This window comes from Homalodisca vitripennis, chromosome X (genome assembly GCF_021130785.1).
Source record: "Homalodisca vitripennis isolate AUS2020 chromosome X, UT_GWSS_2.1, whole genome shotgun sequence".
Classification (NCBI taxonomy): domain Eukaryota; kingdom Metazoa; phylum Arthropoda; class Insecta; order Hemiptera; family Cicadellidae; genus Homalodisca; species Homalodisca vitripennis.
Window position 1 is genome coordinate 57,997,861 of NC_060215.1, and position 14,179 is coordinate 58,012,039.

Below are 14,179 nucleotides of genomic sequence, written 5' to 3' on the forward strand. Positions count from 1 at the left end.
TGGCTTAATATGAAAATTACATGGCGGTTCTTGTTTTTTTGCCTCCCAAAAGGAAGTGATGTCAGCGAAAAGGAGGCTACTCTGTCTCTACCTACTATTTGTTATTAGGCTAACATTTAAGCCCACACTGATGGCTAGAGGCATTCCGATTGGTACTCTCCCGACCTCAGATTACGTCCCGGATACTCCAACTTATCCAACGTCAGATGACGTTGAACGATCTGAAAAAAAGAAAAACATCCCTTGAGATAGTACCTGAATTCAAGCTCAGATCACATGAGCGCTTGTAAACTTTTTATATTTATAATACATACATGCATGTATTTACCAACTTATATAACATAATAATAAATAGTAGATATGTTTTTCTTGCCGATATCACTTCCTTATGGGAGGCAGAAACAAGAACCGTGCATTATAATGACATGTAATTTTCACAGTAAGTTGAATAAAGTCTGTTCTTTCTAATAATGTAGTTTTTTAGGTTCCCAGTGAGAAAAACTCTTTCAAAAATAGTGGCCTCCGGATAATCCCAAAGCACTGTTTTTTCTTCTTTAATACTATCTAAAAATAATACATATTCATTAGCAATTTCAAGGACACATCAAGAAACTTTTGATTTCCCCTTTATAATAATTAATAATCATCTATATCTTTAATAGTAGATAAATATTTTTCAAACATAGAATAACTGCAAATCACCAATCATCTATATAGACAAATATTTGAGAAACATGCATAAATTCAATAAATAGGCACATAACAGTTATATATATAAGCCAACACATGATCATTCGTCTTTATTTGCCCTAACTTGTAAAGATTTACCTAAGCCTGCATCTTGATTTTATCTTTATTTATTACAGAATGGTATATGCTTTTGAGTAGTACAATCAGTGAAATGCTGCCATGGATTCACCACCTCCTAGTGAGTATAGAATTATTTTTTCTGGAAATTATTTTTAACTTAACTGTTAACTTTGATTCTCTTTTCACATAAAATTTGTCTTTAAAAAATTGTTAGTTTTGTGCATTAATATACTTCATGTACTAGTAGTTTCTTTTTGTTATAATACTGAAAAAATATTTATCTCTGTTTTGACAGTAAGCTTTATAAGTTTTGACAATAAGAAAACTTGGTTGATTTTGTATTACTGACCATTACATGTTGCATTGCATACAACCAATGCCTCTCAACTGACTACTTTGTTTTGCTCCCAGCTTGTGCAAGCATACATTTAAAGTGGTCATGCTCGTTTATTTGTTGACATATTGCGTTGAAAAAGTATTGGAATTGTAATAAAAATTATAAAATAGTTGGTATCTCAAGACACATACACACAGGGTCAACCAACAATTAATTATGTCAAGCAAAAACCCAGAGATAGAGCACTCCTTAAGTACTCAAATAACTTAAAACATGTTATCTGATTTTTTTAGTGGTTCGAGTTTTTTTACTACACTCTTGATTGTAGCTATGTTCTTGCCTATTGCCACAAAAAAAAAAATAGATAAGATAATATCTTGAATCAGGGGTGCCCAGCCCCCCCAAGGGCAATGGCGCATGCCCCCCCCAATCCAAGTGTAATGCCCCCCCCCCCCAAAGTACCCCAATACCCAACCCTTTAGTTTTTACATTAGTCAGTGTATGACAATAAAATTCACATCTTACATTCTAATCTTCCAAAGGACATCATTTACCTTTGGTCTTGTGAGGAATTCTTTCTGTTTTCATTATTGTAAAAAATATATACCACTGTTTATTATCTTTTTTAGAATAGAAATAAAGTATCTTTTTGAATTTTGATATAATTTTTGACACTAGCAGTGCACCCGTTCTTTGTACGGGAGGACTAAAAAGTAGTAAACAATTATTATAGTTTTTAATATTTATATGTTTATCAAAGTACTAGATTACATCAGGAATAGCTACATGACAAATATTTTAATAGGATATTAAAAGGTCAGTAAGGGAGGCTTTGCCTTTTAAATGTTAAGGTTACTTATAAAAAGTTGAATAATAATATCATTGATAATTCTTTATTGCAAAAGAATATTGCATAGCAACTTTGGTAAACATTCATACAATTTTGGAACGTTTATAAAAAGTTAGATTCCAGCCAAAAAACCAAAAAAGGATTGAAAAAGAATTGAAGAACTGAAGGTTAAGGTTATCAAAGGTTAAGGCAATGAAATAATAGCACTTCAATCTTCAATGTATATGTCATTTTAAACACTTTTATTTATAAGTAATTATACTGTAGTTCCAATAGCAATTATAGTCACTAATCTAGTATGTTGCTGTCATGAAAACAATGAGATACAATTTACAGCTGATCATACAATACAATCCAAATAGTACAACATATTATAATCCAAATAGTGTTGTAAATTTTATTTCATAAAACGGCATGTATTAAAAAGTTTAATAAATGTATTAATTTAATTTTGTTTCTATTATGGTGGAGGCATCATGTTTAACAATAACCAGAGTTTTCACAAGTGAATGGAATAAACATAGCTGTATTATTACAGCTAACACAAAAAAAAAATATTAATTAGCTGTAAATTAATATATAATGTTGGCAAGTTTAGGTATTCTAAATTATTATAAATTGGAACAGGTTGTTACTGATGTTGTGTTGTAGGTTGTATTTACTTTTACATTACAAGAGTAAATAACAAAAATCTAACAAAATGTATCATTAAATGGTTTGATTTTTGGAATAAAGATATCATCTGAACAAGTACATTTTGTAAATTCTATCTACTAATACCAATAACAATAACAACTTTTACAAAAAAGAAAAAAGTAATAAAACATTACAATAGTTACTTGATTACTGTGTGGTAAATAGGGTGTAAATTTGAAAGGTTGAAATTGGCTTCATTTGATACTTTTCTTAAATTTTTGACAAAAGAAGTTTTTTTCTTTGCACACTTGAAAGTGCAAACCTGTTGATGATTTCTTCATTTGAGATCTGTTTTAGAATTTCTTTCTCGCAAGAAAGAATGAGCAAGCTTGAAAGCCAACTATCCCCCATGGTGCTTCTTAGACGATTCTTAACTATCTTCAACCGACTCATAGTTCTCTCAGCAGAACAACTTGTGACTGGCAGAGACAACAGTATCCTATAAAGTATACTGAGATGAGGGAATCCTGATAGATTCAATAGGCACCTGTATGGTCTAATAAATCCTCTTTTCACCCAGTCGTCAACATTTTTCTTTTTCTTGAACTTGTCAGTCACTGTAACGTCCTCCTGTTCTTCATCTTCATCATGGTCAGAACTTAAACTATCCTCGGGGTTAGCAGTACTGGTTCTCTCTGATTTCTTCTTCTCAGACATGACATCAGAAATATCTATGTCCAAGTGAGTAGCTTTGTAAACATCAATGAAGATGTCTAGTTCATCTACAATTAATTCCTTGTCTAGATTGTAGTATTCACAAAGATTCTCAATTGAAGATGGATTACATTTTAGGCCTTTTTTCTTATCATCTACCATCTTCAAAATTCCATCATGAGAAAAATATCCCATCTGCGACACCATAGCCAGAGAACTTTCTGGAAATCTGTCATTTAGCTGGTTGTAGAGAGAGTCTAGAACGTTGAAATAAATATCAACCTTTACTTTCTTAATAGGGTCTTCTATGCATTCCTCAATTGCCAACTCGTCCATGAATCTTTTCCTTTTTCTGATTCGTTGTCTGGTGGGTAAAGAAATGTTGTGTTCTTCAGCAAAGGAAGTAATGCCACTTTCAATCTTTTCCCACGCCGAATCTTGGCGCATGAACGCCAGTTTTTCCTGTGTTTCTTTAATAACTTTTGGGACTATACTGTAATCAATGGTAGGTGACTGAAAACAAATTGTTATGGGAGACAATATTTTGAACAAAGAAGATGCTATGTATATTGTGCTTATATTTTCAAAATCTGTCATTTGCTTTAGGAGGCCTATTGCTTTGGCTTTGGTGTTGTTGTCAGAATTCTTGTCAGTCGACAAATCTTGCAATGTATCTCTTATTGTTTCAAAACAACTCACAATGGTTTGAAGGGCGTCAGTTTTACTCGACCAACGAGTAGTCTGTACTCTTTTTAAGCGTCTCTTGCTTCTTTTTTCCCCCTTTTCTAGATTTTCGAGCAAAAGGTGGTGTCTCCTGTGGCCTGACATGAAAACATACAAATCTTCCAAGAATGAAAACAAATTCCTCATTTGACAGCATATATCAAGGGACTGCTCTACAACAAGGGCGAACCTGTGAGAGCAGCACCATACATAAAAAGCTTTAGGGTTTTCTTTTGTGACTAGTGATTTGAGACCTTTGAACTGCCCTCTCATGTTCCCTGCACCGTCCATACTCTGGCCCACTATACCTTTGGGATCAAGGTTTAGGGCTGTTAAGCATTTCTTTAGCTCTCTAAACAACATTTCCCCGGATGTATCCCCACTTGTAAAAACCTTGACCAAGCGCTCTTTTGGTTTTACGTTTGATATTGTAGTTTGTTGTGTATCATCCATGTGCTCAATGTAGCGAACTATGATAGTGGTACATTCTTTTTTACTCACATCCTGGGTAGAGTCTAGTATAATCGAATAAATGTTGGTTAAATTCACACTTGTTACAATTTTATTAACTACCACGTCACTCATTGTATTGATAAGATCAAAAATATTCCTGTAACTCAAGAAATTAGATCCCAGTCTTACATTCTCAGCCCTTGCTCTATCAATTTTTTCAAGGTAAACTCTCGCATCTGGGCTATATTTTCCTATAAGTCTAAATAACCCTAACAGCTTTCCTTCTAAAACATCGTTTTTGCGAAAGGCAATCATTTCCTCACTCAAGTAACTACAACAATCAATGACAACTGACAGGACTTCTCGGTTTTGGTCAACTGCTCTGTTACATTGTTGAGCAAGGCTCGAATCTATTCTCTTTTGTGAGATCCATTGAATTCTGGCAACCTCTGCAGATATATGATTTTTGGAAGTCTCGTGGAGTAAAAAATCTCTTTCTCCTCTATGCTCTGTCCACCCTCTGTAGCCGGTTGTTCCCCATACAGACCGTTCAGTTGGAAGTGCAAATAGTGTGCAAGGCAAACAAAATACAGCGTCCTTTTTTTTACTGTACACTAGCCACTTCCTAGGTTTCACACTGTTATTGGGCAATATACAATTTTTCCACAGAGGATTAAATTTTCTTCCACCCGTTGAAGGAAATTCTATTGATGATAAGTCTTGATTTTCCAAATTTAGAGCCACATTTATGTCTTCAGGAGAGAGCTTGAGGTTAGCATATGAAGCTGGATCACTGTGATCTTCATTAGATGAAATATCCGAGTCTGGTTCATCTACATCACTTGTTCCAAAATTGTCAGGTTCCTGTTCTTCCAGTTCTTGGTTTGATCTACAAATATATACAAAATTTGTTTAGTCTGTGAGAAGTTATTAAGCCCTAAGCTAATAGGTTTTAAAATTCTCAAAATCAAATCAAATCAAAACATCCTTTAATAACATGTTCATTGAGAACAGAAATGGTGTCAATTATACATAGTCATAATTCAAATCACATAGAGATACAAATTATACATTTGTAAATGAGTCAGTGAAATGTTTTAACAGATAAAGCGTTCTTTGGAATCGTTTTAGTCATGTTGAAGGAACTCGTTGATGGAGTAAAATGGACGTTCGGCCAACCAGCTGTGAAGTCTTGATTTCAGCTTGCTTCCACTTCCTGTTCTTATGTCCCTTGGTAGACGGTTGAAGAATTTAGCACCTTTATATGTGGTTTTTTTCTCATATTGAGTGAGGCGATGTGCTGGGAGGTTGTAGAGGTTGGCATTACGTGTGCAGTAGGTGTGTAGATCCGATCCTCTCAAGAGATCTTCTCCATCCACGTACATCACAACTTCTTTGATGTAGAGTCCAACAATCGTTAAGATATTTAATGATTTAAATGCTTCCCTGCAGCTGTCAAGTCGTTGCAGTCCGGCTAAAGTTCTGACTGCCTTTTTTTGAATGACCAGGATTTTCTCGATGTTTTCTGCAGAAGCTGCACCCCAGACGGCAAGGCCATACCTTAAGTGTGTTTCGAAGAGTGCAAAATATGCAGTTCTTGCTGTTGCTAGGTCACTAATGGCCTTAATTTGTTTAATTGCATAGACACTAGTGTTTAATTTTTTACAAAGATTTTCTATGTGTGGGGTCCAGCATAACATGTTGTCTAGAGTTATGCCTAGAAATTTCACTTGGCTTTCCAAGGTGACGCCTGGTATCTGTGGTACATCTTCGTTTCGGTGCCCATTGGTAGGCCTATTGCCTATAACTTCCAACATATGCCTGAAGAAAATTAACCCTTCTATGCACGCCAATTCTATGCTCTACCCGTCGATAGATAAACAACCAAGAAGCTTCTGAACTCTAACGGGACTTTGGCGAACTACAACAATATTTAGACAGTGAAGAACGTCAAGAATGTTGTACACGGTTATATTTGTATTCAGTATTTGGGTCAAACTATTTGGGTACATAACTATTAGGCCTATGTTATAACCTAACCTAACTCCACAGAGTGCTGAACAGTACCAAAATACCTATAACAGTGAATACGGCAGAACCAAATCAGACTTTGGTTTGACTCCTCAGAATACAAGCTTGGGTAAGTTAGGCTATACCATACATTTTACAAGATATTATGTTTTTAGGTAGGTTGGATACATAAAGGCTTAGTATTCGTGTTAATCGTGTTTGCCTCTATAAAACAATATAACAGCCTGCGCCCTGCGCCTAGGCCTAGACATATTAAAATTTTGACTAAGTAAAAACAGTTTTTGCCCCTTAGGTTTACATTAGTTAGTTATTACAAAGTTAGGCCTACCTTTGTGTTTCTAGTTCAGAGTCTGTGACTTCTAGTAGTGGTAGAGTAATTGCATCAGTCTCGATCTCGCTGGTAGATTTATCTTGGAAACTTTCTGATGTTGGCTCAAAAACTTCTTCATCTTGGTCTTGAGTAGGCCTACTCGTCAAAGTATGAGGGATGTCATCCAGGGATGTAGATTGGCTTGGGCTTGGGTCTGGAACGTATTTTTGCCATGGGCCGTTGTCGACTTTTATTTCAACCACTTTATAATTGATTTTTAAATTGTTCTTAAACTTGTAACTATGTTTCTTCTTACAGTGATCCAACCATTTGTCTTTGCGATGGATCGTGTTGCACATCACTTCTAGGCATTTAAATTTGTACAACGTTTTTGCTCTCTTAGGCATCTTTAGTTTTAGTTATGAACAAATCACAAATCTACAACATAACATAAGACATACCATACGCATAACAAATACACGCACATTCAACCTTCATTAACGTCCGTATCCGAGCTTCTTCAAACGAGACAGTTTTGTTCTGTTGCAATAGGTACTCAAACTCAAAACTCACGACTCACATTCACATCAGTACATCACTAACGGCTGTGATGTGACTGTGACAGACAGCAGACGGCAGACAAGACAGTGTTGCCAGTTGAGCCACTGCCAACCTAATCGCCCTAAACAAATAAAATATTTCTCTTAAGGATTTACACGGAGATCCTGGAGTTAGTTTAAACGGCGGAATAATATTTAGCTATGGCAATTTCGATCTTGAATCTTGATGATATGGTTAAATGATTAATCAGTACTTTTAACTTAACTGTTGAGTATAATTCTCATTTCTCTGGTTATCGTCATGGTTTAAAATGTTAACATAAAAAAAAATCATGCCCCCCCAAAAAATTTTGATGGCGCAAATTGCGCCATGCCCCCCCCTTCTGGGCACCCCTGTCTTGAATTGTTTCTTGAAACTACCTGACTGGAAAATATATGTGACAGATATAAATTTGTCACCATACATCTATCTATGGTGTTTTGAAAAATCATTCAATGTACATTTTTGTCAGCTATTTACCCAAAAATATTGCAGTGCTATCGTAATCACATCATACCTCAAATTCCTCTCAAAAGGCATAGAGCCAAAAATCAAGTTTTATTGTAAGAAAATCAGTTAAAATGTAAGCAATGATTCATGTGCTTTAGGTGTCAATTAAAAGTATTAGTTCTGTGTGATAACACAGTATAATAGATGTGAACTATAAAAAATAAAAGTAAACTAATTTAACTATAATAATACAGATTTTGTTTGAACAATACTATGAACGTTAACATTTAAAACCCTGGTGTTACAGTCAATACTACAAATAGTTGGAAAAGAAATACTCATACAATGGTAAAACTCTTTAGTTTTAGCAGTGTGTTTTTTATCTGGTAGTCTGACTAACTACAGTATTACCAAACTGTGTCTACAGGATAGCACTGCAATATTTTTTTGTTACATAGCTGACAAAATGTACATGTAGTTTAAATTGTGACTGAGAAAAATAATAAAATTTTATTTTTAATTTGGTTTAAAAGATTTTAAAATTATTGAAGATTTTACGTTTTCTTACACTCAGTGATTTTCAAAACTCTATGGATAGTCGTATGGTGATAGATGGTAGTCAGATACATTTACCTGATGGATATAAATTTGAAAAAATTCAAGATATTATCTTATATATCTACATGGCTATATTCAAGAATGTGGCTACAGTCAAGAGTTTGGAAAAAAAGCTCAAACAAATTAAAAACTTAAAAAAATATGATGTTTTAAGCTATGCCCTTAGGGGTGCTCTATCTCTGGGCTTTTGCTTGACACTAATTTTTGGGGACCCTGTATATATCAGTGAGACTAGATTAATCTACTAAGTAATCTAGTATTTTTGGCTAGGTAATGATTTATCAGAGATTATGTTTAAAAACAGTATTAAATACCTGTATTCTGTCTACTTTATTATTGTATCCTCTACACAGTACTATGATTACCTAAAAAGTATCTTAAGCTTTACAGTAGCCCAACTGTAATGAAACGGTGAATTAGAAATTAACTGATGTACAAATTATTCACCTTTGATTGCAAGCTCTTTTATCACTCAAAGTAATATCTGTTGAGATAAGCTTTAGAAGAGCTGAAAGATCCATACAAAGAAATTTTGTTTACTATTTCATGATTTAATCATTTTAAGTGATTAAAAGTTTTATTGGACATATCCTGAATATCTGGTTCTCAGATACGACTTTATGTAACTGATGTCTATCTATATGGTCTTTGTATATTTTTGAAGTAGGTAAGATGTACCATAAGGATCAACATAGCTGATTTTATTAGACTTAATGAAACAACATTTCTAATACTTATTAATTAACAGGATTTTTTGTTTACCAGGCCTTTCGAGTTTTGAGGTAAGGTTTTACTTGTTGCTATTTTCGCTGCTATGGAGATATTACTGTTACCTTGAATGGCAGTGCTTATTATTAAATATGAAAAATTTTCAGCAATCTTAAAATATGAAATTTACTTGCTTTCACTTTCTTTAAAAAGCTCTATGCAAGCATCTCAACAATTCCAAAGTTTTAAACTGTATGTAGAATCTTACTATGGACTAAATACGATTACATGAATATCTGCATTGCTGATGTAACGCTTTGGTTGCGTATATTCTTCAGTTACATTAGCTTTTCAATATCTGTGATCTTCTTGTAACACTCAGTTTAAAAAATTGCTCTTTAACCCTTTTAAGTGCCAAGCACTTTTGAGGGGATAGCACTGTCAGTGTCAAGCATTTACGATAGGTCACCTCTCTTAGTGCCAAGCACTCTTTGGTAGTGTTTGTGTAGTGTTCAGCCAAATAAATCATAACTTTAAAGAAGAACAAACATAAAGAGATACTTTTTCTTTTATTATGTAGGGGGAAAGTAGGGTAAAAATTGTAATCTTTATTTGAATCATAAAGCATGTTAAAATAAAAAAAAATACAAACTTAAATTTAATTTTACAATTTTTCAAAACTTTGGAATGCAAAAATTGTAATTTTACTATATTAATTTATTTGTATGCATCTTTTTTGTTGCTCCTTTTATACATAGAAACAAACATATCAAATTTCAAAAAGTAAAAATCTTTATAACTTAGTTTTGATTTTGTACGTTTGGTATTTGTGTAGTGTTTCACAAAGTAATTCACAACTGTTTCAAAAATAAACGTAATGGGGTGATTTTAGTTTTATTGTGTTGGGAGGAAAGTAGGCTATGACTTATAATATTTGTTTGGATAATGTGTTGACATTTTAAAATTAAATAAATTATACAGACAAAAATTTACGTGTTGATAATTTTTTTTTATCTTGATACATTTTTCCTGCTGCCTATGTAAGCATAACTTACCAAGATTCAAAAAAGTAAGTATCTGCAATACTGATAATGACTTTTCTTATATATTAGTGCAAAATATTGAACTTCTGCTCTCGCATACAAGTTGTCTCTCATATCTGGCAAATAGCTTTCACCAGCTGTAACAAATCAAGTCAAGACAGATAATGTATTGTGTATATGATTTATTATGTATAAAAGGACACTAAGAACAATGTCATATGTCAACATTTAGTAACAGAATAATTAATATTCATAAAGCTGATCTAGTCGGCCCTTGGCGTTTTTCGGTTTAAGTAATAAAACTTAATAATCCAAATTTGTTAACATAGAATCTTCCTTCTCCAAACTAAAACACTTAAAAGATGAATTTCCAGTTCAGTAGCCTAAAAATGTAAAGATCAGCACAATGACCAAAACACAAGTCATCTACGACTTGAAGCTTATTCACTTCCACCCACCAATAAGTGCATGATCTTAATAGCACAAAGTGCAATCTTAACCTCAGTGATGCAGACTTTTTATAATCCATTAAAATACATTTCTACTTCAACCTTTGAGATTGTTATTGAGGTTTTACTGTCAACTCTTTTCAAAATTAATCCCCACCGACCATCTAGCTCCTGTTAGTTTTCTAGTAAAGCTTCCTTGTTAACAACAAGACTACAAGAAGGATACAAGTAGATGAGTCAGTCAACTACTTTTTGTTTTGAATTTGCATAAAAAACATTTAACAGGATTAATTTTTATTTTAATGTAGTATGGGACTGTCTAAATCCTGGACAAAATTACATTGTTTGGCTATGATAGCTGGAAATTAATATTTTGTTATATTCTTTTAGGATTTTAAATAAAGTAAGAACTTAGTAAAGTTAATTAGGCTTACATGTACCCGCCTGGATATCCTGAATGGATTGTGGTTATTGTTGCACTTATTTCATAAAGTTACAACATGCTGGCATAGGTTGGCTTTGCAAATTTACAAATTGTTCAATTCACTTGTTATTGTTTTGTCTTGTGGCAGTGCAATACTGACACACATATAATTTTGACATGGTACACATTAGATCCAATATATAATCTGACAAAACAAAACTTTAGGTTTGTGCTGCACAGAGAGGTAAAAATTTATAATAACAACCCCCTACATTCAGCATCTTCAGGCAAGTAAAACATTTGAACTTAAGTTATTTTCATTATATATGGTAGCTCTTCCTAATCCTTTATGGATAAACTCTTGGATTTAATAGTTAACTGTATTACATATTAATTAGTTAGATTACAGGTGAAGGCAGCAACAATTTTGTCTGGAAGTCATGGTGTAGTGTGTAATCGTTAAATTGTGTGTAGGACATAGGTATGCCATGCGTTAGAGTTTTGGAAATTATTTCTAAAATTGTGCATTAGTGTAATATTTTATTTTAACACCAAAGTTCATCAATTGATTCTTAAAACAATTACTGCAAAGCATAATTTTAATTGTCTACATTGTATATAAATAAATAAATAATTAAAATTTAATATTAATACAAATGAAGATGAAACTAACAGGATTTGTTTAAGTAGATAATTTAGATGAGGTTTGCCACTCTTTTATTTAGCCATTATGTTTTTTCTGTAAATTTTTTATTTACATTACAATGTTAATTTATTATATTCTTCAAAGTAATGTGCGATACAATAGGTGATGCTAAAATAAATGCTAAGTTATAAACTCTGTAATTTTCTCACATTATTTGGAAAAAATCAAAACAATAATTAAAAATGTGCAAACAATAGTTATTATTTATTTATATTTTATTTGTTATTGTTTTATTCACATTATATTATATTTATAGGGCAAATAGGAGTAAACTTGTATACTATTTAGTCCTTTTCAGATTTGATGTAACATAATTTTAAATATTATAAAAATGTGTTTCCAAAAAAAGAAGAGTACAGAGCAACCTGTTGTGAAATTAAAGAACGTATTAAAACTAAGAATTCGTAGATACATCTCAGCCCTCTAGAAGATGGTTGATGGGGTAGTAGCTGTTATTGTGTGATAATTATTGGTAATATGACTTTCCTAACAAAAATAGATTTCCATTATACATGTCAATAGCACATATAACAAAAATATTTATAAATTACGAAAACCCACTTAGATTTTCTTAATTTGAATTTATTTGTCACAGGCCATATTGGTTAACATTTTCTTTTTTGTTCTTCAAATATAGTTCTTCCTTGATAAGTAAAAAATAGGTTGGTAACTTTATAAGCTCCTGATTTTAGCAACTGCTTCTAAGGATTTTTAGGAAAAAATGAAAGTCTAGTAATAAAAACGTACAGCCTTCTTTGGTCAAGAAGCTTTATTGGGAAGTGGTTGAAAACACATTTTGAGCAAAAAAAGAATGTTATTCTGGTCTAATGCTTTAAAAAGTCTGTGAAGAAACCAATTGTAGAATCAACCTTTGATTATTTTGATTGGCTTGGGTGGTAATACGATGATTGTATTTATATAATTGTAGCAGACTTATATAACACTTGTTCTCATTGTTTGTCTGCAAACAAAGAAAAACACTTTATTTCAAGATTTGTTGCTATTTATTGGACTTAGTGAGAGGTTAAGATATATGTATGAAGGTATATTTAGAAGCTGCATGTTGCAAGTGGATATTTAGTTTTTAATTAGTTAGAGCTCCAATTGTCCTTTTTTGTATAACGAGCAACATTTGAAAATTTGAGATTGCCGTCCCTTCCCAAACTATTAAGCCATATCTCAAGTTGGTCTCAAACAAAGAGTAGCTGTCCTGGATACTTCAGTGCTGCTAATTTGTGTTATTCATTTTACTGCATAAATGCTACTGTTGAGTTTATGATAAAGTTGATTAATATGAGGTTCCCAAGATAAGTTTTTGGTCTGGGTATTTTCCTGATTCTATTGTAGTTATTTCTGAGAGGCCTAGGTAATGGTTTTGAGTAATAATGAAAATTAACTGTTAGATTTTTTATTCATCTAAAACCAAATCATTGAGGTATCAGTACTGTTTAGCCATGTTGAAAGCAATAAGGGACTCAATCTATAATTGTTTGCTGGAATAAGGGCTGTACCATCAGCAAATATCACCATTTCACAGTGGTTCTGAAGGTACTTAGGGAAGTTATTAGTTAAAAGTATATACAAGACTGGTCCGAAAACAGCCTTTCGGCACTTCTTCTCCTCATGGGTAGTTGTTCAGATTTTACTTCTATCACAGTTATTTGTAGTATGAGTAAGTTCTACTATCTGTTTTCTGTCACTTAAATAACTTGAAGAGACCTCTCCTGTTGATGTTTTCTGTTTTAACGTGTCTATAATGTTTTCAATTTCTTGTTCATTCGCTTCATGAAAAATTTGTTTTGTGGTTTAAGGTATTTGGTTTAGTTCTATTGTTTGTGTTAGCCGTTCTTCATCTCCATTGTTGAGGTGTCCTACCAGCTATTGTAGAAAAAAAGTTATTCAAATAAATTGGCAGTGTCTGTTGAAGAGTTTAAGATTTCATCTTTTATTTTCAAGCACTATAGTTGAATTTTCTCTGTTATTTTCCTTCTTTAATCATTTATAAATTTCCATATGGCTTTTGATTTGTCAGATCTTTTAATATAAGATGAATTGCATTGTTTTCTCAATGCTTTAAATTTTAAATCATAGGACTTTTTCCTTTGAGCTGTTTCTTTTTTGTCATCAGGATGGCCAGTGATGTGTTCTCTGTTTAATGCCTCTAAATATGAGTTTTTTAAAGGGTGACTTTCATCATCCAACATATGTTTGGTGTGATTTCTTTTATGTTTTACTATCTGGAGAGGACATGCTATGTTCATTGCAGATTGAACAATCCCACTAAATGCTTTGTTGGCATTTTCCACATTCTCTGTGA

At 32.7% G+C, this 14,179-nt stretch overlaps 2 protein-coding genes across 2 annotated transcripts in view; one reads left to right on the forward strand and one right to left on the reverse strand.

Annotated features, from left to right (window-relative positions):
* LOC124369038 (FYVE, RhoGEF and PH domain-containing protein 6-like) overlaps nucleotides 1-14,179 on the forward strand; it is an 85,582-nt gene that overhangs the window by 15,705 nt on the left and 55,698 nt on the right. The window contains exon 2 of the mRNA XM_046826719.1: nucleotides 867-928. Within this exon, the coding sequence (XP_046682675.1) occupies nucleotides 910-928 (19 nt within the window). The 5' untranslated portion in view covers nucleotides 867-909. The remainder of the gene's footprint in view (nucleotides 1-866; nucleotides 929-14,179) is intronic.
* On the reverse strand, nucleotides 2,566-7,757 carry LOC124369039. The gene is made up of 2 exons (XM_046826720.1): nucleotides 6,883-7,757; nucleotides 2,566-5,412 (listed from the first exon to the last, which is right to left on the reverse strand). Exons 1-2 carry the CDS (start codon nucleotides 7,269-7,271, stop codon nucleotides 2,904-2,906), a joined length of 2,898 nt encoding a protein of 965 aa, XP_046682676.1. The 5' UTR covers nucleotides 7,272-7,757; the 3' UTR covers nucleotides 2,566-2,903.

Excerpts from the sequence above, each read along its gene's own strand:
- LOC124369039 (XM_046826720.1), bottom strand. The coding sequence starts at position 7,271 with ATGCCTAAGAGAGCAAAAACGTTGTACAAATTTAAATGCCTAGAAGTG. Across the intron at positions 5,413-6,882 it reads TCTGAACTAGAAACACAAAG|ATCAAACCAAGAACTGGAAG; the intron begins GTAGGCCTAACT and ends ATATATTTGTAG.